The following is a 25228-nucleotide window of genomic DNA, read 5'->3' as shown; positions in this document are numbered from 1 at the left end:
TGTGGCTACAACTGTAGCTTGCCTCCACCAGTGTGTGAATGTGTGTGTGAATGGGTGGATGACTGGGTGTGTAAAGCGCTTTGGGGTCCCTAGGCGGGACTAGTAAAGGCGCTATACAAATACAGGCCATTTACCATTTACCATTTACAATTGTCACTGTTGTGTGCTCTCTCTGTCAGGGAGTTGATCTTCTGGGTGGATAGGAAGCTTCCTGTCTGGGCCATTCAAGTGAGTCACAAGAGAAGAAAGAGCACATAAAGCAAAACGTTCAATGACTTTCACTGAGTTGCATAAACTTGTGTGTGTGTTTGCCGGCCTCATTGGCACAGCTGGTACAGTTTGTACCTTGTGAGTGTCTGTGTGCGTGCATGTGTGTGTCATTGTGACAAATTGTCCTGGAAACATCTTCTGTAAGTGGAACTACCACAAAGCCATTTTGAGTACTCGGGCAGGTCTTTATCTGTCTGTCTGTCTCTCTGTATATCTGTCTCTCTGTCTGTCTGTCTGTCTGTCTGTGGACAGATTTCAACAGCATAGCGTCACAACCGTGCAAGATTCAAGATACTTTACAGGTGTGTAGTTGAAAATGATGGCTGATTTTTAAAGACGGGGGGTTCTCCGACCCATGTGTACTCACACGATCAGGTAACAGCGTAGCAGTGACTACATGGGTCGTGGGTCGGAACATCAACACATTGACAGGTGTTGCAACTGGCGTGATCCCATCTCTGCTTTTAATTGTGCTGTTGACCAAATATTTGCCTGTCTAATGCAAACCATAAATGTCTGATCATCATGTGAAAACATGGTGAGCATCATTCTTAGAAGATTATTTGTGACAACGCTGTTGTAAATAATTAAGTATGTCTTATTTCCTGTTTTTGCACAGGTGATTGTGGCCATCATTAGTTTCCTGGAGACTATGTTACTAATGTATCTGAGTTACAAGGTAAGACGGAGTGTGCTAAAAAAAAAAGCACTCTGGCTTCAAACATGATTAATGCATTCTGTACAATTAATCACTTACAATGTGCTAGATTGACAATCCATAAGTGGTGCAATTAGACCAAGTCATTTGTCAAGGCTACATTAAAGACAGACAGTAATTGCAGGATATGGCTGAGGTGAAGGAATAAGTGGTTTTGCAGGGTGACAGACAACAATGAATCTCTGCAGTGACTCACTGTCTTTTGTGTGCTTACAGATGAAAGTGTTAAAAGTCTGTGCCTGTTTTTACTTTTAGGGGAACATTTGGGAGCAGATATTCCAGGTGTCCTTTCTTCTAGAGATGATCAACACAGTTCCTTTCATCATTACGGTAAAAGTTTTACCATGACAACCCTGAAATGTGCCTTATTATGCAGAAGCACTCTATGAAAAATTAAGCACATCCTATGATTCAGAAGCTTGTGGAATCACTTTTAGCAGCAATAACTTTAATAGTTAGCAACCATTTTCTGTAGGATTTTATCACTCTCTCACATTGATGTGGAGGAATTTTAGCCCACTCTCTTCTGCAACATTGCTTCAGTTCGCTGAGTTTTGCAGTTTATTTATGCACAGCTCTTTTAATTCAATTCAGTTCAATTCCATGTATTTATACAACGCCAAATCACACAACAGTCGCCTCAAGGCACTTTATATTGTAAGGTAGATCCTACAATAATACATACAGAGAAAAAGCCAACAATCATATGACCCCTATGAGCAAGCACTTTGGCAAAAGTGGAAAGGAAAAACTCCCTTTTAACAGGAAGAAACCTCCGGCAGAACCAGGCTCAGGTTTTGGTTTGACTGGAACAACGGAACAGCCTATTTCTTTTATTTTTCAGCTTCTTTGTTATAGATTTGATGCTTTACTCATTGTCCTGTTAAACATGTGGTCTCTGGAATTATTGCTATACAGAGGAGTTTGTGGTTGATTCTAAGACTGCAAGGTCCCCAGCACCTGTTGCTGCAAAATAAACAAATCGTCACCCCTCTACTGTGACGATTTGATAGTTGGTATAAGGTGTTATGCTATGTCCACTTCTGGGAAGATTGGTCACTATCTTGAATGTTTTCTACTTTTGAAGAATCATTCTCATTGTATTAAGGATTGCATGCATTGTATAAATGATGGACGTAACACTCCCTCCCAGATTGGTGGGCAGCAGCAGTTGCTTCTCAAAGATGGTTTCTGAGTTCTTTCGTCCTCTGTATTGTGTTAATGCACACTACTCCAAATGTATTTATCTGTTCTTAAGATAATGTTTTTTTATTATATTAAGATAGATAGAATCTAAAGAGGGTGTACTTTCTAATGGATGGCAGCTTGATTTGTGGTGGCCAGATGGCCAGAAAAAAATAATTATTTCAAGCTCAGCAGAATTGTCTCTTTAAAGAAGTCTTGGCCTTGCTGCTCTAAAAGATAAAACAAGTTTCATTAAGGACTAGTTTGTTTGTGCCAAACTACATCAATGTGCAGGGCAAGTGTGCATCTACCTGTCACAAGAGGGTCATGACAATTTTAAGTCTGTAAACATTCAAATCATTGCCCTTGCTGTAATTAATGCTGCATGCTTGCTTTGATTAGCTCTTATATGAAAATGCTCAACTACAACAAGTACTAGAGAGGTAGCACTGACATTTTGTGCAGATTGAGCTACATGGACAGAGAAGATAGAACTACAAACGTTATAGCTGATTAAGACAGTGCAGAGTATTCCTCTTTAATGATTCTGGGTATAAAAACGTTACACAATAATACTTAAAAGTTTTAATTTTCACAGGTAGCACGTTTAAGCTGCAGACATATGCCCCACTGCTGTGAGTTTTTTATTGTTTGAGAAAACTGTGAAATGAAGTGTTTTCTACCTCTCCTCAGATTTTCTGGCCCTCGATAAGGAACATTTTCATTCCTGTGTTTCTCAACTGCTGGTTGGCCAAATGTGCTTTGGAGAATATGATCGTAAGTCAAAGCGGTTAACTGAATTTTGTCTATTAATGACCAGTTTTCAACAGCTTATTGATTTACTTCAGACATTTTAACTGCACTGATTTATAGAGGCCTTCGTACTCCCCGACATCCACACTGTAACAACAAAAAATCCTTCTTTGGTTCTGCTCTGTTTGTGCTGCACACAGGAGGGAGCTCATTAGGGATTATTTTCAGTGCTGTGTGCATTTTATCATGTTGCTCTGCAGACTGCAGTGGGGAGCATACAAGAGTAGAAGCATCTGCAACCGCTAAACTAATTCACAATTAAATGGAACAGGGGTAGACGCAGTGTCACTGATTTTAAGCATTTGTATCCTTGGGAGACACAGTGGTCCAGTGGTAGTACTCACTGTCACCTCACAACAGGCAGGAGCTTAGTTCAAATCCAGACTGGTCCTATTGCATGCCTTCACTGTGTCTGCTTGGGTTTGCTCCAGGTATTCCAGCTTCCTCCCACAATCCAAAAAACATGCATGGGGTTGGATTAATTAGAGATCCTAAATTGACTCTAGATGTGACCTATTATCTGTCTCTGTGTATTAACCCTACAACAGTGTACCCTCGTCCTGTGACAGCTGTGATAGGCTTCAGCCTCCCCCTATAACTCTGAATTTGATAAGCAGAAGAAAATGAATAGGTTTTTAACTATAACTGCTGTATGTTGTTTATGGTAGAACGATGTCCATCGAGCGATCCAGAGGACCAACTCAGCCATGTTTAACCAGGTCCTCATTCTGATCTGCACCCTGCTCTGCCTCGTCTTCACTGGGTGAGCCATTCTGTTCAGAGTGGTGACATATTTTGCTTCTGTCTGTGTTTGCTAAAATGTGAAAGAACTGTACAGGTTTTTATTTATATTTTTAATAATTACTAAGCGATACTAAAAATGGTGATCCAGATAATTCCAAATATTATGGGAGCATAACTTTGACAGTGTTTAGTTCACTGCAGGGTAGTTAAAGTCATAGACAGTACGTAAAACACAGATGTAACCATGATTATGTGAGCTGTTAATAAACTGTTGTTTTGAAGCCTGGAGCTGAGCATTTTCACCATCAGCGTCTTGGTTTTTGGAAACCAGAGGTGATAAGCAATGGTTGGCTGTGACTGAGAAATCGAGCGACTCTGTGCACTCGTATGGTAGCGACCTGCCAATCACAAGGCAGGCAGACTCCAAAATATACCCTGCTTTATTTAACTCTAAATGGGGCCATACATTTAAAAATGAAAATCATGTTATACAGAAGATTCAAAACTAGCGATTGAGATCATAAACATATTAAGAAGTTTTTACTGAGGTCAAAAATCAAGGGTCAACACAGTCATTCTCTTAGTTACAGTCTGACTTCTTTACAGAAATGAAGAAGTTGCCGCTGTAATTAGGACTCATGCAGTTTACAGGTACTAACGCCTAGTCTCTGCTTACTGTTCGACCTCACAAATAGCTGTGCGTAAGTGTGAGGGACCAAGCAGCCAAGGCATAGAGGACACAGGAAAAAATGTTTCTTTATTTTAACCCTCGAAAAGGTTCAAAGCACAAAATTCAAAAACATAATTAGCGGGCCCATAAAAGAGGTCAACTAAATATAACTCTACAAAATTAATTTCCAGAAACCTAAACAAACAAAGCGGACACAACTTAACTCATAAACTGACCTAATTACAAAGACGCATGAGGGTAAAACACCCCTGTTCCTGATAAGCACATGGTTGGTCCTTCTGAGCAGGCATTTTGTTCTCAGGTAACTCAAAGAAAGAGAAACATAATTAATATAACAAAAAAGATTTTTAGAAAAACCACACAATGCTTTAATGCACGCGCCTCATAATATCAGTGTTGGGTTTAAACTAAATGATTAATGAATTATATTAATGAAGAAAACTGCAAACCAAACTAATAAAGTAAACTAATGGACTGATTTATCCATGTGTGGCTGATGCCACCACAGTGAGAAAACTAACGTCACATCTCCTGGCATCCACCGTGTTTTGGTGTTATTTCAGCTTACTGTATACTCTTGCTTTTTGTGACCTGGTAAATGTGACACCGTACAAAACAAGCGTACAAGATCACATTTCAGTGATATAGCCGTACAGGAACTTAAACATTCTCAGATTATACAGTGGAGGTTGATGCAACAGCTTTAAAAGATGAGAATTTACAGTGAAAACTTTGAAAAGCACCCACCAGCTTTGTGCTTTGATTTCTTCTACTCTATACTACTGGTTAAAGTATAATTGTAACGGTGAAGAGTGATCCGAACCATTTTTGCTAGCTGAGAAATGCTCAAAATGAATTAAAATATCAGTTGTGAAGTCAAAATGACAAACAAAAGCTTAATGTTTATTTTTTATTAATATTTAAACAAACGTATTAGTTGTTAATACAGCATATTTATTTATCTATTCCTTGTGGCCTCTATGTTCAGGTTCATAACCAACCTACATGCTGTAGCTGTATATGCTGACTTTGTATTTGTTTGTATACAGCACGTGTGGGATTCAGCACCTGGAACGAGCAGGCAAAAACCTCTCCCTCTTCACTTCGTTCTACTTCTGCATTGTCACCTTCTCCACTGTGGGCTTCGGAGATGTGACTCCCCGCATATGGCCTTCCCAGTTACTGGTAGTCATCATGATCTGCGTGGCCCTGGTGGTGCTGCCTCTTCAGGTACAAAGATACTGACATAATCTTTGGATCCGTTTACATTTCCTCATGTGACCTTTGCATCGCTTGCTGCTTGTCAGTTTGAAGAACTGATTTACCTGTGGATGGAGAGACAGAAGTCTGGGGGGAATTACAGCCGCCACAGAGCACAGACAGAGAAACATGTTGTGCTGTGTGTCAGCGCACTCAAAATAGACCTGCTCATGGACTTTCTCAATGAATTCTACGCTCATCCACGACTGCAGGTAACGACCGTTACATACACGTGCTCGAGGTTTACTTACAAGTGATAATGACTGACATGGTGTGTCTCCATTTACATAGAAATTCCTCTTTTGAGATACTGATGTGGTTCTTACATAATCTTCAAGGATTACTATGTGGTGATCCTGTGCCCAACTGAAATGGACCTCCAGGTGCGAAGGGTGCTGCAGATTCCTCTGTGGTCTCAAAGAGTCATCTATCTGCAAGGGTCTGTCCTCAAAGATCAGGATCTGCTTAGAGCCAAGTAAGTTACAGTTGCTATAACTAGATTATACTTTAACTGTGACTTTTTCCAATATATAATCCTGTAAAAAAAAAGAGACTCTTCACAGGACTGTTTGCAGTCCTGTTAGAAACTAATCACACCCTTCCAATAGGAATTAAGAGGGTAAGTAACACTTAGCCCTGCTAATCAAATGTACTTGATTAACTGATCATCAGCAAGTTAGAACACCTCTACAAAATTTTGGCAGTTTGCTAATCTTAACACAATTAAAACAATGCAACAGTCTCAGGAGTCACACTGTGCAATTCTCAGAGAAACCGGACCCCAGAGCTACATCTCAGACTTTACAGGCTTCAGCTAGTATGTTAAATGTAAAGGTTTATGACAGTACAATGAGAAAAAGACTGAACAAGTCTGGCTTGTTTGGAAGGGAGAAAGCGACATGACAGCACAGCATAGCACAGCGGGTTTTGCCAAGTTGCATCTGAACCACACGACTTCTGAAACAATGCCCTTTGCACAGATGAGACCAAATGTGAGGCCATCTGTCCAACAGCTAAAACTTGGGCTCAAACTGGGTCATGCAACAGGACCAAGATCTCAAGACAAATCTACAATCTTGTTTATTATTTCCTTACGCCTGGTACCCTTTCTTTTGGTGTTATGGTTTCATGTCCCTCTTGTTTACCCACACTGTTAGTTTATTGTCTCCTTAGTCCTGGTCTTTTATTTTGTGAAACTCTTGTCTCTTGTGTTTTGTATTCAATTCTGCCTCCCCTCTTTCATTATCTGTAATTAGTTTCAGCTGTTTTCCCACCTGTTGCCTGTTTCCATGTTATCCTCTGTTTGTATATAAAGCCTCAGTCTCCTTTTTGTCCTTTGTTGTATTTCTCCTAGTTTCATATTTCCCTTGAATACTAGAAGTTTTGGTTTCCTTGTTTTTAACTTGCATTATTTTGTACTTGGTGTAAGTTTAGCATTTTAGCCGCTTTTAAGTTTATCTATTGTCTTCCAAGTCCTGCATTTTGCGCCCATCTTCTGCCTGCTACACAGCTGCTTCTGACACAAATGCCAACAAACATCAAGGAAATGAAGGAAAATTGCAAAATTTGACGAGCTTCTGCATAACATTGATTAGGGACGTGGTAAAAGTTTGGAACACTGTCCATCATTTACTGAAATGTGCCATGTTAGTGCTCATTTTGTGGGAAACTAAAAATTGCTTTATTATATAAAATTTTTCAATCATTGTGTAAACTTTACTGAGTTCGCAGAATAGTATTAAAGCACAGAATGAATATTGGGAGGGGAGAGGATGGGAGTTGAGCTGTTGAAGCCCATATTATTGGTTAATGCAGTCCTTAGAAACCCACTATAAGTGGTTAAGTGTAAGTGTAAACATAGTCATAATAAAATACTGTTTTATTGTGTTCGCTTCACTGTGTTTGGCAAGAGAGAAGACATTTTGAGAAGAGGTCAGAGTGATGTGAGAATTTTATTTCTAAATAAATTCAATTGGGCCCCAAAGTATTTGTGCTTGACTTCAAAAGAATGCTACTAGAATGAAAATGAACAAATGGAAATACAGCCTGGATCAAATGCGTAGTTAAGATGTTAAGATAAATGTCAAACTTCCCATTACAAAGAATAACATAGATATTGAAAGAGAAAGTTGAAAAATGAAATGGTTTCAAGACTGACCTTTTTTGAAATTGTCTTTTCCCCCTTTTTTCTCAGTCAAATAGCTCTGTGTGCTGTTTTTTCAGTTTGTTTGTCTTTCTTGGTTTCCTGTTGATTGGTTATGTTAAAAATATAATAATATACCGGTGTCATATTCATAAAGACAGTTTTATGGATTCCTTTCATCATCTGACATCTGCACCTCATTTATTTCCAATTAAATCATCTACAGTGGCTCCCAAAAGTTCATATTTCACATTCTGGGAAAGGTACTGATAGTTCTGGCAAACTGTCAGTAGGACTTAAAAGACTATTGTCCTACCAATCCTTAATATTACCCTGATATTCTCTTCTTCTTTTCTTTGTAAATAGGCTTGTCAGAGCTATTGTTTGGCCTCATACTCAGACAACACTGTAATTATTCATTCAAGCTATACTCATTCCTTTTGAAAGTGAACCGATAGAGGGACTGCTCTTCTGAAGAAAGGCAACATAATCTGTCTCACATTCTTCTGATACTTTGGAGTTGTGAAAGATTCATGAGGGAGACTATGGAACATTGTAACAATGATGAAAGGCATAAAAACTTGTTGTCAATCTGTATGTCAAGTCAGGTTTATTTTTGTAGCCATAATGACATCTATGACTCAGTTGAATTTTATTTATGTCATACCTCTTATACAAGTCCAATTTGACAAATATCCAGTATGCAGAGCTGCAGCCAAGCTTAAGCGATAAATCCAGGAATTTTGTACAGCGCATTACAGTTAGTTTGCATATTTGTGGTAATCGTATACAGTCTTGATTTCTGTACGGCTGTTTGAAAAACTTCACAGGGATTCTTTCAGTGAAGTTGTGACAAAGGTGACAAAGACGAAGGTGTTCAATAGACAGAACCACACCAGGAACAGCCCAGATATAAAGTGGGAGGAATAATTATCTGGTGCTTTGCTTAATTTGTAAGTTTGCTTACCTCAAAAAAAGTCTTTGATTTTTATGGTAGTTTCATTTGAATTTTAATAGAGAGAATATCAAACAAAATCCAGAAAAAATACATTACATAGAAGTTAGAAACTGATTTGCATATGATTGAGTGAAATAAGTATTTGATCCTCAAGCAAAACATAACTTAGTACTTGGTACCCTTGTCTGCAACAGCGACAGCAAGAAGATGTTTCTGTTGCAGACAGGAGGGATTTTGTTCCGCTCCTCCTTCCAGAAACTCTCTCCTTTATGTTTGTTGGCTGCTGCTTGGCAACTCAAAGCTTCAGCTGCCTCCACAGATTTTCTATAGGATTGAAGTCTGGAGACTGGCTAGGCCACTATATGAACTTAATGTGCTTCTTCTTTAGCAAAGCCTCTGTTACCTTGGCAGTATGTTTTGGGTCATGGTCATGGAAAAACAGCCCCAAAGTATTTTTCCAACTCTGTGCTTGACTGTGAGGATGACTTTGGGTCATACTTAGTATTAATCTTTCTTCAAAGTCCGAGTTGATGCTGAAGAGCTTGATTTTGGTTTCATGTGACCACAGCGCTCTCTCTGGATCGTTTAGATGTTCACTGGCAAACTTAAGACAGGTCTGTACGTGTGCCTTCTTGGGCAGGGGGACCTTGCAGGCACTGCAAGATTTCAGTTTATTACAGCATAGTGTGTTACCAGTGGTGACTTCAATTCAGTTCAGTTTTATTTATATAGCGCCAAATTAAACAACAGTTGCCTCAAGGTGCTTTATATTATAAGGTAAAGACTCCGCAATAGTACCAAGAAAACAGAGAAAACCCTAACAATCATATAATCCCCTATGAGCAAGCGCTTTGCTGACAGTTGGAAGGAAAAACTCCCTTTTAACAGGAAGAAACCTCCAGCAGAACCAGGCTCTGGGAGGGGCAGCCATCTGCCGCAACCAGTTGGGGATGAGGGAAGGAAAACAGGTCTCCTGTTATTGTGAGGGGAGGAAGAGAAGTTATTTTATATATTTTTTTCCATTTCTAAATCACATCAACAGTTGTTACCTTCTCACCAACCATGTTGTCGTCTTGTAGTCCATTCAAGCCTTGTGCAGTTCTGCAGTCTTATGCTTGATCTTCTTCGGCAGCTATTTGGTTTTGCGTGGTGGTGGAGAAGTGGGAATGGATAAAACAGATTTTATAGACAGGTTGAATAGGTTCAATTATTTATTTCAGTTAAAATTATGCATATCAATCTGTAACTTTTATGTAATGTGTTTTCCTCCATTAAAAGTAAAAAACCATAAGAATTAGAGACTGTTCATTTCTTTGGAAGAGAGCAAATTCAGGGGATCCCCCACCATAACTGCCATCTTTGAAAACATTTTATTAATAATTAATAATAATTAATAACTGTAAACATAAACACACCCTGGCACTTCTCAGTTCTGTGCTGACTGTACAGCTGTACCATACAGTATGTCCTAACTTTATTCAAATCAAAATTACATTGATGTAATGGATTGTGTAAATTCACTGTATACATTTGGCAGGTTTCTGACAGAGCAATTAGAAGTCGAGGACTGGGCGTGTAGAGCTTATATTCTGCATCTGGCACTGTTTCAAATCCTCCCACACTTTGTTTTGCATTCTGCACTCTCCTGGCTCTGTTAATCATATGCAAAATCAGTTCCATATTCTCAGCACCTTCAGTATACAGTATATATTATTTCAGCTTGTTTTGTCTGCCTGCAAGCGAGCAATGCTAATCTGAAAATTCAATCAAAGATTGTTGTTGTCACGCCTCACTGTTATCATTTCAGCTTTGTCTTTTGTGGATTGTATTTTCTCTGCTGCTGTTTTGTTTTTTTGTGTAACATGACATTTAATAATTTGTCAATTTTGTCACAATTCTGCAGAATGGATGATGCAGAGGCTTGTTTTATATTGAGCAGCCGTAACGAGGTGGATCGCATGGCTGCGGTGAGACAAAAAATAACAAATGACAAATTATGAACTATGCTGTAATTCTGATTTATGAGTTTTCAGAAATGAATGCTGTCTGTCACAGAGACAGCTGCATAATTTTTGTTGTTTCCCCCCTCAGGACCATCAGACCATCCTGAGAGCTTGGGCAGTGAAAGACTTTGCTCCAAATTGTCCCCTATATGTCCAGATACTCAAACCTGAAAATAAGTTCCATGTTAAATTTGCAGGTGAGAGTTTCTAAATTAAATAATGAAGCAATCACGCAAATACATGTTCAGTCAAGTCAGTAAGTTTTTGGACAATGACACAGTTGTTTTGTAATTTTGCCTCTGTACATCATCATGGTGGATTTAAATGTATACAGTTGAGGTTGACTGAAGCTGAGAGGTTTTATCCGCTTTATTTGATATGGAATAATGACGGGAGAGGCCTCACCTGACCATGAAGCTGTTTATCAGTCCAATAACCTTTGGACATCTGGCTAAATAGGAACTATATATAAAAATGGCTGTAATTCCTAAACAGCTAGTGCAACACTTTTATTAAACCCTTTTATTCACCCCTTGAATTAAAGTCTGAACTTTTAATCAAAGCTTGATTGTGTGATTTAAAGTGCACTGTGGTGGTGTGCTCAGACAAAACAACAGAAATTATTTTTTTGCCCATAAAAAAAGCAAATGGGGAATTATTTTACAGCCCACTTCTTTCCCTTCATATACACTCATTGGTCACTTCATTTGGTATACCTGTTCAACATCTCGTTAGCACAAGCAGCTAATCAATCACATGGCAGCAACTTAGTGGATATAGGCATGTAGACCTGGTTAAAGCGACGTGCTAAAGTTCAAAGTGAGCATCAGAATGGAGAAGAAAGCTGGTTTAAGTGACTTTGAACATGACATGGTTGCCGGTGCCAGATGGGTGTTCTGAGTACTTCAGAAAAAAGAGGTCCAACCGAGTACTAGCTAGGTGTACATAATGAAATGGCCAGTGAGTCTATTTACCAGTAGCTTTTGTTCAGTCTGTGGTAATCAGACATTTATAAACCTTCCAGTTTGTTCTTTTACACCTAACAACTGCCCATACAGTTAGCTATTTCAGGTTTAAATGTCAGGCTAAAGCCAAGAGTTGATTAGCTTAGCTCAGCATAAATGTGTAACTCCCCATAACACCAGCATGTACTGTAAAAATTAATGAGATTGTGATTTAGCAAGAATTTGGGGAGTTAAGTGTATTTGTTAACAAATACAAATCTGTAAGACAGCTCTGATTGTGCACACAAGTAAATGCACACATGAACTTGGCTAAGCCTTACCATATACTTGCCTTTGCAGTGATGATGGGGCTGATACAACTTTGTACAGTGACACATAATATAATCACCCCATTATAACATTAGTGCAAGTTGTAGAGTACTGTGAGTAGTTCTCAGCCAGCTCTGCTGATCAACTATTTTCTTCATTTTCAGATCATGTTGTTTGCGAGGAAGAGTTCAAGTACGCCATGCTGGCTCTCAACTGTGTTTGCCCTGCCACCTCCACTTTGGTCACACTCCTTGTACACACTTCCCGTGGACGGTCAGTTTTTCTACAAAACCTCCTCAGGCTGTTTGATTACTCCTTAGTGAGACTGCAAAGTTCAAATTTCTTCACATTTTCATGTCTGCTGATGCATAAATAGGGCCCATGGAGCTGCCACAGAGAGGTGAGAAAGCCAAGCCAAAGACAAAAGTCCCAGCTCATTGTGAAGCTCAGCAGGATGTAGGAGAGAGTGCACCAAAAGAGAGAACAGGCGCCACCGAGATTGATTTTTTTTAGCATGTGTTTCCTTTGTAACGCCGTATGAAAAGCACTCCAGAGGAAAATGATTTTTTCACAGCATGCAAACAGATCTCGCTTAAAAGCTGATTTCAGTGCTCGAGGGAAACAGCATTAAAGAAGAATAAATAGGCTTTAGTTAGTGCTTGCTGTGTTCCTGTCAACCCTTCAGAAAAAAAAAAGCTTTGTGTATTTTCTATTGTGAATTTTTAAAATTGCAGACATTTTCCACACAGGTGTAACAATATGTACCTGAACGTACCATATTTCATTCTGCATGTTTCCTTCGCTTGTGTGGGCGTTTTGTGTGAAACGCTAGGTTTTAGTGACATGCAGCTCATCATGCAGTGGGAAATAAAAGGGGATCAGGAGTTACCAATTGTCACGAGCATGTTATTTTGCCTTTTACTCAGAAATATGAAAGTTAGAGTGAGAAATCCAATTTACATGTCTTCTTATGCAATATTAATAACTACTAAGAAGCAAGTCTGTAAACCACCACCTTGGGGTTGTTCCGAGCATCTCTCACAGCCCATTAAACTCCATCAAAGCACTTGAACAATTACAGTAATAACCGGAAGTCATTACAAAGGGCATATTAGCACAAAACTGCCTGACTGACACAGATAAATTAAGCTGCCTGCTTTCGCCAGGAGACTTTTGGGACCCCAAGGGTCTAGAGGTCTGCAGCAAAGAAGAGAGTTTTTCTTTCACAACTGATGATTATTACTTATGCTGAATAGACTTAATAGGTTTACGTGTTAAATTTACCCATCTGTCTGTATTTCCTCTGAATGATTCCAGAGAAGGACAGCAATCCCCGGAGCAGTGGCAGAGGATGTATGGATGTTGCTCCGGCAACGAGGTCTACCACATCAAAGTGTGTGACAGCAAGTTCTTTGGAGAGTACAATGGCAAAAGCTTCACATATGCCTCCTTTCATGCTCACAAGAAGTGAGTAGCTTTGTAAGCAAATGCATCTCCCTCAGAGATTAAAATGTTTGCTTGTCTGTTTAGCTTAGTGTTACACAGCATTAAGTGCTTCAGCAGTGCTTTTCTGCTGAAAGTCATATTCTGTGTGCCGCAGACTGCAAAAACACTGGTTTTAATTTCATGCATGTTTAGATAACACTTCTGCTCTTGTTTGAAGAAAAAGCTGTGCCAAATACTGTCTTGCCTAGAATTATAAAAGGAAGCTGATATCATACTTATATATGTCCTTTACAAATAAAGCTACTAGCATCAATCAGTTAGCTAATCATGGCTTGAAAACCGGAAATAAGTAGAAGCGTTAGCTTGTCTCTGTCCAAAGGTATCTAAATCCACCTATCAGCACCTTTAAGACCCATCAAACAACTGTTCTGCATAGGGCAGAGTTTAAAGTTTAAAAACTATTCAAGATTAAATTAACCTGCTCTTACTATCTTTTTTAGTAAAATGGACTGAAACATTCAATTTGAAATTATGTGCTACTTTTAAAAAATGACTCTGCTTACGCTTGCTCCACTTACCAAGTACCACAAACACAACTTCTCATCTGAACCATGAGCTCATTGCAGGGATGAAATGAAAAAAAGGATACGTGCAGGCGGGGTCATCTGTTGACTTAACTGTCTCCGTGGCATCAGTTAAAAGGAGAACCACAATGCAGCTCGTAAAAACAGATGTTGCTTGACAGTATTTTGTGTAACTACCACTCAGATGTAACAACTCGTTAACTGTAGATGCCGTTCTGGATCGTTCCAACCTCCTTCAACCGCTGGATAAGGAGCATGTGGCTGTGCCTATGGTGTTTGGACATGACATAAGAATCATACTGACAGGACGCAAGAAGCTCCACTTTGGGGGTTTTCTTGTGTTGCCATGTCTTTCATGTACAGTCTAGTAGCCGCTTTGTCCTGCTGGAAGAGTCCACTGCCATCAGGGAGTGGTATTAGTGTTGTGTTCAAACTAAAATCGACTATTCATCGGGATCTAAGAGAGAACAGCATATCATATTAGCACTAGAACTAGCTGCAAAACAATATCAGTCAGATGATCTTTTGTGGAATTGTATCAGGTTATCAAGGAAAGTTCAGTATTTCTTAACACCTGTTTTGTATAATTTTAGCAAAGTGCTATAATATGAAAATTTATTTGATATAGGAATAACAAGTACATTTAAGACAACAAGTACATTTAATATGCATGGAGGTTAATTATTAATCTTGGAGCTCTCATTAAGATGCAAATTAAAGTTTTTCTTTTTTTCATGCTGTAAAATATAATGAAAGAAAGAATGAGCAGAAACACCAACAAATATGCGTTAAGATTGCAAATCTTATTAAAGCTTATAATAGCTTTTAAGCAATTAAAAGACTTACTACTGAATTTTCAGTTTTAATTTGAAGTTTCTGTGCTCATCCAATCTGAAAATCTAGTCTTTAAACTTACAAGTAGAACTGCTCTTTTTCTTTTGTCTTCAGTCTTCCATCAAGCAGGTCGTTCAGGCGCTTTAGTCTAACGGCAGGTATGTGATCCCCAGGTATGGTGTTTGTCTGATTGGTATAAAGAGGGAAGACAACAAGAGCATCCTGTTAAACCCTGGGCCGCGCCACATCATGGCTTCTACAGACACATGCTACTACATCAACATCACCAAGGAGGAAAACTCAGCCTTCATCTTCAACCAGGAGGAGAAGAAGGGTGGTCCTGCTGGGGGACTCTTTGATGGGCCTTCACAGCTTCCTGTCCACAGCATCATTGCCAGCATGGGTGAGAAAGAAATCAAACTGATCACGTTCGATCAAACTTAGGACTGAGATTCATATGAACCAGAATGGATGTATTTACAGGTACGGTTGCCATGGATCTTCAGAATACAACACCTCCTGACGCCCCAGTAGGTAAACTGGTCCCACCTACAGTAAATGGAACTGGAAGTCGTAGGCCGAGCATTGCTCCGGTTCAGGAATTAGCAGACTCAGCCTCAATCTTGCCATGTGACCTGCTAAGTGACCAATCAGAAGATGACTCAGTCTTCACAGATGAAAAAGGCCACTCATCTACAGAGTAAGGATTCTTGTTTTCTGTGCATGTGTAAACACACACAGTTTAATACCACAGTCCATTTTCTAAACTTCTTGTCCAGTTCGGGGTAGTGGGAAGACTGGAGTCTAAACCAGCTCTCATAGAGGGAAAGGCAGGTTACACCCTGCCAGACAAACATAGTTGTATTAAACATTAAAATTGTCTTAATTTGGACATGGATGTAGGCCTTCTATTCAGAATGCTGGCAGGTATTAAATGTGTATTTTATGTCACCATGGCTGAAGTTCATGTTGTTCTCAGAGAGCCAGCCATTCACTCTCACATTGACAACTATAAATCTTTGAGAATTACCAGCTGACAGGGAGAACATAAAAAAACACACAAAAAGGTGGCAGATGGTAACTGGATTCAAAACCAGGACTCTCTTGCTGTGAAAATGCACGTTAAAGCCATTAACTGTATCTAAAAGATGGACATAGCCTCTGTGTTCATAGTGTTTATGTATCTTTTTTGAATCTACGTTGTTTTTACTGGACAGCAAGGTTCAAAATATCTGGCTTCACAATTAAAAGGTATTGAAGTCTACGAGCCCATTGCTCATTTTATTTATAACTTCAGTTAACAACTTCGTAATGATTATGGTCTTAGTCACTGCCACTGACGTTTGTTTTGTAAAATATGACACAGTTTTAGATGGTAGCGACTTCCATCTATTATATACAGTCTATTCCTAAACCTATTTACAAGGAGACCGAGCAGAAACCACACCTAAAGAAATTGATTAAAAGAAAAAACAGCAGGGAGTATTATTAGCGAGTATGATTACTCGTTAGTTATTAGGCTTAAATTTTTCTCAGATAGAACATTTTTTGTAATCTTATATTTTTGCAGTCACTTTAAATTTGCATTCTTGTCTAAGTTCACAACATGAACTTTAGCATGCTGGCATGGGTTCATGTTGTTCTTGTTCAGCTTGAACAAGAACAACATGAACTTCAGCCATGGTGACATAAAATACACATTTAATATATGGCAGCATTCTGAATACCAGGCATACATCCATGTGCAAATTAAGACAAACTTAATGTTTAATACAACTATTTTCTTCACTGTTTTGTAGTATCCCGCCTATATATTATGCAAAAAAAAAAAACCCTCAAACAAACATTGTTTCTTACCTGTTAGATTTCTGTAGTGGCCACTGCTAATGTGCTGTACATATAATAAAGATACTCCTTCATATTCCCTTTTTCTCTCTCCAAGTAACAGAGGCCAGTTTGGGTGTTTTTATTAAAAAAATAAAGGAAAAGAAAGTCCTGTATGGTTTATGAAATGTGTCGTTCATGCTTTTTGGATTCGTTGCTAGGTATGTGAAAGGTTATCCCCCTAACTCTCCGTACATTGGGAGCTCGCCCACCCTTTGCCATCTGTTGGCTGAAAAAGCCCCGTTTTGCTGCCTACGTCTGGACCAGGTGGGCAGTCGATGTTCCTTCAACTTAGTCACTCAAATTACTTACTGCCTCAATCACTCCCTCTCTCCTCTCTCTGTCCTTCACTTCATAAAAGCAATCCTGAAATACCTCCATGTTTCTGAGTTTTTTCTGTCTTTGCAGGGGTGCAGGCACAACAGCTTCGAGGATGCCAAAGCGTACGGGTTTAAAAACAAGCTCATAATCGTTTCAGCCGAAACAGCAGGGAACGGTCTCTATAACTTCATAGTGCCTCTCAGAGCCTATTACAGACCCAGGAAAGAACTCAACCCTATTGTCTTGCTGTTGGATAACCCGTGAGTTCGCCCTCGCAGCGCGCACACACGCCTGCCACACGCACACTGTCCCTTTCTTCTCCCTTCACTCCATCCTTCACCGTTTCACACCGGGAAACATTATGTATGTTAAAAGCCTGCGTCAGCCGAGCACTTAGGACACGGCTGTGGAGGCGGGACTCCATTGTCAGCCCTGATGTTAGGTTAGTGCTGTACCGCTTGCAGTGACGGTGTGTTTTGAGTGACAAAGAAAATAAAAACGCTGCTCTCTGTACCTCCAGACGGTCACCATGGTAACTTGCTTTGCCTTGAACCTGAATGATTTAGATTGCTACAAGGGGAGGAAAAGATGGAGAAAATGATTTCTTTGGAGAGCACTACGCAGGCTTTCATCCACAGCCCTGATGTGTCCCTTTCAGCCCCCACATGCCAGCTCTCAGGACTCTCATGGAAACAGACAGATAACAATAACTCTCCGTTCATGCAGCGCTCTCTCTTTCTCTCTTCCTATTGGTGTCGCACGCATACAAATACAAACACCCACGCACTTACGACAGCCTTGGGTCTCTAGTCAGCAGGACTGGGCAGATGCATATGCAGTGACGTTCTGTCAGCAACTAAATCTCTCTGAGTGGACTCATCCCTCAGCCTGGAGACACTAACAGGGAATTAAAGCTACCATTTAAGGGCTTTGGGGAACCTGTGCTCACTGTTGCACATATTATAGGAGCATAGCAGCTACTATAGTCAAAAATCTTAATGCTTTCTACTTTAATAGACTTTATTTTATGTTTGTCTTGTTTTTTTGAGGAGAGGTCAGGGCAATTTCATTTTGCCTGCTGAGATTTGAATGATCAAATGATCAATATTTCAAATTTGGCCCATCTCATGTTGTTATAATTCATCGCTGCACATTAAACAAAATGACAAGAAATGGCATGTCTACAACAAATACTATTCATTGTTTGTGTAGCTCTTTTTAACAATGCAGCAGTTCAACACTCTTTACATAAGACAGAAAGATAAACATCATTATCATTAGTCAAGTAGTCATTAGTAACAGTATATTTACATAATATCAGAAGTGTGGCTACATACAGCAAAATATTTAAAAAGTACTAGAGGAAGCCAACATGTTTTCAGAGAAAGGAAGCTTGGGCTACAACTTTTCTATGCTTGAATGATACACTTATTTCTTAAATCTGTTATATATTCATGTAATAAGGTTCATGGAAGCTAAATGCACCATATATACTTCCCTCAGGCCTGATAATCACTTCTTGGAGGCCATCTGCTGTTTCCCAATGGTCTACTACATGGCTGGATCCATAGACAAGTGAGACTGTCACATAATTTTCTGCTTTCATTTTCAGTTTTGATATTTATTACATTCACTTTTTTATATATTCTGCTTTTTTATTGTGTGTGTATATTTCAGTCTGGACAGCCTGCTCCAGTGCGGGATCATCTACGCCGATAACCTGGTCGTTGTGGATAAAGAGAGCACCATGAGCGCCGAGGAAGATTACATGGCCGATGCCAAAACTATTGTCAACGTGCAGACAATGTTCAGGTAAAGTGAGCCTTTTTTCCAGTCGTTCATATATTATTCATGAACTGCAGTCAGTTTGTTATCAAATGATGCCTGAGCTTCTAATTCCTCTTTTTTTCTATCACTTTCTCCCACTCAAGGTTGTTTCCCAGTCTCAGTATAATCACAGAGCTTACTCACCCATCCAACATGAGATTCATGCAGTTCAGAGCGAAGGACTGCTACTCATACTCTCTCTCTAAGTTGGAAAAGGTAAAAACAGCATGAGGGAGCTTACGGTTAGTTGCCCTGTAGGCCTTTACAGATGCTTTGCTTTATGTGTGTCCTGTCTCTCCCCCACAGAAGGAGCGTGACAAAGGCTCCAACTTGGCCTTCATGTTTCGCCTACCCTTCGCTGCGGGCAGAGTCTTCAGTATCAGCATGCTGGACACCCTCCTCTACCAGGTTGGTACACACTTGCAGCAAAACGCGTAGTCTGAGGTGACTCTTTTTTAACACTAGGTGAAAGAAATGAGTTATGTCTGAATGATGGCTCATAGCAACAGAAAAACAGCATCACCTGAAGATGGTGAGCAGTGTTACCATCATAAAGCACAAGTGCCCTCTTGTGTTCAGTGACTGATTAAAAGGTTTCCCTTTTTCTATTGCATTCATAGCTGTCATGGATATGTGTATGTGTATGTAGGGATACAAGTAATTTTCTGCTATTCTTTGTTAGTCTTTTGTGAAGGACTACATGATCCTTATTGCAAGACTGCTGCTGGGGCTGGATACCACCCCAGGATCAGGATACCTGTGTGCTGTGAGTGTGACAGAAGAACAGAATTAATGAAAAGAAAGAAGCACAGTGCAGCCCATATGCCCTAATAGTATATGCTATCATGTGCTGTTCTAGATGAAAGTAAAAGAGGAGGATCTGTGGATTGGCACTTACGGGAGACTGTTCCAGAAGCTCTGCTCCTCTAGTGCTGAAATTCCTATTGGGATCTATCGAACTGAGTCACACATTTTCTGTACTTCTGAGGTGAGATCTAAGCAAGATGTCAGGCTATCAATCTCCAGTCCAAGAACTTATTTATTAAATACACAAAAAACAAATGAATGTATGCAGTGATGTATTTCCATTGAGATCTCATTTTGGCGCTTGAGCAAAAACTAAAAACAGAAGAAAATGATTTACCTCAATGAATAATGGTCAGCGTCCCTTCTTTACAGATGTGTAAATGTAACTTATTGTCTCGCCACCTTAGTCGCAGGTGTCAGTCAGCGTTGATGACTGCGAGGACACAAAGGATAAGGGGGACGAGTCTCGCAACAACGACCCATCCGATCACCCCCTGCTGAGGAAGAAGAGCATGCAGTGGGCTCGGCGTCTGAGTAAGAAAAGTGTGCGGTGGCAGGGGGCAAGCCGGGATTCGAGCAAAGAAAACGCCCAGCGCATTGCCCAGCAGCGCCTCAACCTCTACAGGCGCTCTGAGAGGGAAGAGCTGTCAGAACTGGTCCGCAACCGCATGAGGCACCTTGGCCTCCCCACATCTGGATATGGTAATGATAGACACGAGAAAACCGACAGCTCGGTACTTAATTGTTTTTAGTCTAACTGCTGTTTGTGTACCTGTAGATGACCTGACAAATCTGACAGCCAGTGACGTCATGAACAGAGTTAATCTGGGTTACCTACAAGGTATTCAACTCGTGATCCTGCAAATACAGTTTGATCATGGCATCGCCTTTTGTGCTTGACTGTGGTGATGTTTGTGTTTCAGATGAACAGAACGATCACCAAAATACTCTCTCCTATGTCCTTATTAACCCATCTCCTGACACTAGGCTGGAGCTCAATGATGTTGTGTAAGTTTTACTACTTTATGTTGCTGCGCTGTGTATTTCCCTTCCTCCACATCGTTGTATTTCGATGTATTTACATGTCTGATGACATCAAATTATTCAACGGTGAGGGAAAAAGGAAAAAATGCCAGTAAGATATTAGTGCGCACTATAATTAAAATAAAGTGAATTGCCAATATTTTTATCTTATTAATGAATGAAAGATTACTACTTTTAATTTGTAGAGCAAATCCATAAAAATGGCATATTAACTAATTGTTTTGGGTTTTACATGCTACAACTTTACATTTTTTGTCAGTTTATTAGGCAACTAAGCTGTAAAGAGATAAAGACTTAGCTGGTTTTTATAGTAGATTATGTTGCAACTAATGAGCAGACATCGAAAAGAGCACTGGACTTAATTTTGTCTGGTGGCAAGAAGCACACCTCTTATGAATATAAATAAAAGAGGGGTAATTAAAGGTGATGTCAGTAAGTTGCTTCAATTGCCTTTAAATTGTAAATTAAAGATGCTACAATAATAGAGAAAAAACTCCAACAATCAGACAACCCCCTATGAGCAAGCACTTGGTGACAGTGGGAAGGAAAAATTCCCTTTTAACAGGAAAAAACCTCTGGCAGAAGCAGGCTCAGGGAAGGGCATGACAAATTAAGGCTAAGGTGTAGAGGGCATGACAAAAGACATGCTGTGGAAGAGAGCGAGAGATGAATAATATCTAATTATTAGATACTGAGTGGTGTATAAACACTTAGACAGTGAAAAAAGGTGGTGAAGAAACACTCATGGGAAGCACCCGGCACTCTAGATCTGTTGCAGCGTAACTAAGGGAGGTTTCAGGGTCACCTGATTCAGCCCTAACTGTATGCATTATCAAAACGGAAAGTTTTAATCATAATCTTAAAATTAGAGAGCGTGTCTGTCTCCTGAATCCAAACTGGAAGCTGGTTCCACAGAGTAGGGGCCTGAAAGCTGAAGGATCTGCCTCCCATTTTACTTTTAAGTATCTTAGGAACCACCAGTAGCCCCTAGAGCATTAGAGCAAAGCGCTCTAATGGGTTGATATGATACATTGAGGTCTTTAAGATGTCCTGGTCCTTTCATTCTTCAGTGAGCTGAGTGAGTATGGAGCAGTTTTAATAATGAGCGAGATACATCAGCATTTCATTGCTTTCTGCTCTCTTTCTCCCAACCAGCTACTTGATTCGTTCGGACCCTCTGGCTCACGTCCCCGAAGAGCCTCCTGTCCACAGCAGCAGCCTGAAAGAGAGACATGAGTCCAGCATGGACACCAGAGAGGACACCCAGCTCTGATACCCTGCCAACCTTTATTGCTACACTCATTAACCCAGCTTCAGCTTCTGTGGGGGTCTCGTTGCATCCATGCGGGTCCAGCCTGAAAGAGGACAATTTGTGCTACAAAGTTTCAGCACCTGCAGTCTGCCACTGTATTATACGAGTGCCTAATGTTTGTCAGGTGACAGCTGATGTCATCAGTGACATTTTCATCTCTTGCCACAAACTCTGTAGAAATAGTGTGCTGATATTTGTGAGAGCTCTTTTTAAATGAGCAGTCAGGGACGTGCTTGTTATGAAGTGAAGTGAGCTAACTGAAGGAATGTCAGTCAGTTTCATCAGAGCTAAAGAGCCGGCCCTGGTTAGAATGAATCCGATTCATTTAGCCATTCAAGTATGAGCACAGAAATATGTCTTTGTTATTGAAAGCTACAGAACTCTTGTTTGGTTTGAAGTATCTTTATTAGAAAAATTGTGACATTGAAGTTCAGGATTTAATCCTCTTTCCTGGCTTTTTTTTTTTTAGAATATCAGGTGATCATATTTTGAATTTCCCTGGATACACATTTTCTGTTTACCACCACTCACATAAACTCAAGCGTAACTTGCAACACTACATGAGTCAAATAAAAATATATGCTTTAAACTCTCAAAGCTTAATTTTTGCAGCTGAAGAATAGAAGTAGATTTTTAGTGGTGTAGATTAGTATTACGTACAAATAATGGTGGTTACTTATATGTTTGCTGCAGTGCATTTCTTAGACTGGATGAAGTATTTACTACTACAAGAGCTTAGTTCAACCCTTTAAACAGGCTGTGCCATGTATTCAATATTGTGCCATAAAGTATTTAGTTGATTAACACTATATTAGTAATTAGAGAGCGCCATTTTTCTTTCAGCACCGCTAAGTGAAACACTTTTGCTTCATAATATACAATTGTGGTTGCTTTGGCCTAATGTAAGAGTCTTTCTGACTCTTTGACTTCGTACTTATTTGAGTGTTGAACTTATTTATACTTGAGTCTTATTTTATTCGCACATTAAAGTGCTGTATTATGAACACAACATACTGAAATGATTTCAAGTTGCCTATATTGTTTTTTTTACTATAGCAACCTGTCTATTAGTAAGCAATGACATTAAAGGAATAGTCTGATGCTTTAGAGACTTTGCAAGAATTTTGAGAAGAATGCTACTGCTTAAATTGTTTTAAGATAATTTCATAAAAATGTTAGCTTACTTTAAGATAAGCACCATAAATGGGGGGAGCAACTAACCTGCCCAGAGGCCGCAATAGACTGAGCTAAGTAACATGTTAAATCTAATTTAGACTTTTTAATTATTTGAATTGTGAAAATATCATTTATGGATTGTTTATTGTGTTTATACAAGCCTCTGCTTATTCTTTCTTCTTCTTCTCTCAACAACCCAGAGCAAGTTAATGAATAAACCGAAGAACAAACTTGCACCTCTAAATGCACAGACACAAATCACTTATGTACCTGCATGAAAATATGGGACATTTAATACATTATTTATAGATTATTAAAGTCCTATTATTTAATAAAACAAGTTATTGGTATACGTTCAAGGTGAAATCGGATTTTTGTTGTTGCCATCACAGGAAGTTATGATTTGGTTGTGATAGACAAATGTTGTTTTATAAATTGCCTTGAATGTATGCATGAAGTGGGTTTGATCAGTGAGACACTCCCTCTGATCTCTGTTTGAAAGATTAGAAACTTCAGATTCCTTCTAACTGGCTTTTGAGACCCGATCTGATTTTATGAGAAATGTGTTTGCCCTGACGAGCAGGAGGAAACTGCAGCTGAAAGTCGTCAACTTTCTTTGGTGGCCGCTGAGGCTGACTGCACGAGTGAGTAAATCCCCATAAAGTACCCTGTTTAAAAGACCGTTCTTTAGAGTATTAAAAAGTATGTCTGATGCAAAAAAACATACATATATGTAAACTCATGCACCTAACACTGGTGCTATTGCCATGGTTACCTTAATTGACAGGAGCTAGTTGGTGTATACTTTGCTTCACTTCCACTGATTGGCGTCACTAAACTGGAATCTGTAATTATGCTGCTGGTGATTTTTGAAGCATTTTTAATGGAATTTTCTCGCTAAAAAGGGATTTCACATTTTTACTTGTTCTTTCTAATACAAAATGACTTGATAACATTAATGAGAGATAGGTCTGACAGATTATAGGTGAAAAATAATCACTTTTTGGGAAAACAAGGCACACGGTGAGCCATCAGTGTTAGATGGTGAGCGCAAACTTGTCTGTTGATGTACAGTAAAATTCTCCATTTTCTTTAGTGACTTTAATTTATCAGGACTTTTGTTTTTAATTTGATATTTGCTTATTCTATGTACATCATTAAGTGTATTTTTTTTAAATAAACGACAATATAAAAGATCATTTACAGCAATTATAATCATTTAAAACATTTCCATATTTGTACTGGGATAGTTTTTTTGTTAAAGTCGCAGGGAACCATCGGAGTTATGGATTAGTTGCATATTTCCTCCCTGTGGCTCTAAGGCAACAAAATCATCGTAATATTGTAATTAAAATGCAAATTTGATTAAAACCAAATAATCATAAATAGCCCACTGCCGAGTAGCAGTGTGGCACAATGTTTTACTTAGCTACATCTATTAGTAGTCCTGATTTCATTAAGGTAATTATTAAGTCTGAAAAATATGCTGATTATTTTTAAACAATAATTGCTCAAAAAAGTCTGTTTGAATGTACAAGAGACTGGCATATACAGTTGTGTTAAAAATAAACTTTTCACAGGACTTTTTGCAGATACATTCCATGCTTATAGAAGCACCTGAAATCACCTGCTGCAAAACAAACCCAAATCATGACCCTAAATGTTGATAAGCTGCGTTTGCTTTTGTGCCAAAGGGGAGATGTTGACCATAATACAGAGACCAGATTTGGCAAGAACCAAACAGCATATCAGCAAAAAAAAACCCAGACACCAACTGTTAAGCATGGCTGTGTGAGGGTGATGGTTTGGGTTTGTTTTGCAGGTTATTTCAGGTGCTCCTATAAATGACTGAATCATGGGATGTACTTACTGGTAACCATAGCAAACAAGTCACAGTTGTGCAATGTTTTTCTAACTGGACTTAATTGTACTTC

At 39.3% G+C, this 25228-nt stretch overlaps 1 protein-coding gene across 5 annotated transcripts in view; it reads left to right on the top strand.

Annotated features, from left to right (window-relative positions):
• Nucleotides 1-24505, top strand: part of kcnt1a (potassium sodium-activated channel subfamily T member 1a) — a 39594-nt gene extending 15089 nt beyond the window's left edge. For 3 of the 5 annotated variants that reach the window (XM_087843799.1, XM_006796763.3, XM_087843802.1), the window contains 26 exons: nt 180-228; nt 890-949; nt 1244-1318; nt 2867-2950; nt 3655-3749; nt 5471-5651; nt 5729-5893; nt 6020-6156; nt 10686-10749; nt 10874-10982; nt 12224-12332; nt 13377-13526; nt 15097-15326; nt 15407-15623; nt 16969-17074; nt 17216-17388; nt 18632-18703; nt 18806-18940; nt 19060-19171; nt 19262-19363; nt 19638-19721; nt 19815-19943; nt 20170-20464; nt 20541-20603; nt 20686-20770; nt 21962-24505. In XM_087843799.1, the coding sequence (XP_087699925.1) occupies nt 180-228; nt 890-949; nt 1244-1318; nt 2867-2950; nt 3655-3749; nt 5471-5651; nt 5729-5893; nt 6020-6156; nt 10686-10749; nt 10874-10982; nt 12224-12332; nt 13377-13526; nt 15097-15326; nt 15407-15623; nt 16969-17074; nt 17216-17388; nt 18632-18703; nt 18806-18940; nt 19060-19171; nt 19262-19363; nt 19638-19721; nt 19815-19943; nt 20170-20464; nt 20541-20603; nt 20686-20770; nt 21962-22079 (3199 nt within the window). In that variant the 3' untranslated portion in view covers nt 22080-24505. Of the gene's footprint in view, nt 1-179; nt 229-522; nt 573-889; nt 950-1243; nt 1319-2866; nt 2951-3654; nt 3750-5470; nt 5652-5728; nt 5894-6019; nt 6157-10685; nt 10750-10873; nt 10983-12223; nt 12333-13376; nt 13527-15096; nt 15327-15406; nt 15624-16968; nt 17075-17215; nt 17389-18631; nt 18704-18805; nt 18941-19059; nt 19172-19261; nt 19364-19637; nt 19722-19814; nt 19944-20169; nt 20465-20540; nt 20604-20685; nt 20771-21961 lie in introns of those variants that run through there. The other 2 variants (XM_087843801.1, XM_087843800.1) reach the window with 2 other exon arrangements.
• Nucleotides 24506-25228: the final 723 nt, after the last annotated feature.

This window comes from Neolamprologus brichardi, chromosome 7 (genome assembly GCF_056152115.1).
Source record: "Neolamprologus brichardi isolate AB-2024 chromosome 7, ASM5615211v1, whole genome shotgun sequence".
Taxonomy (NCBI): domain Eukaryota; kingdom Metazoa; phylum Chordata; class Actinopteri; order Cichliformes; family Cichlidae; genus Neolamprologus; species Neolamprologus brichardi.
Note: the sequence above shows the minus strand (reverse complement) of the source record. Positions and strands in the feature narration are given on the sequence as shown.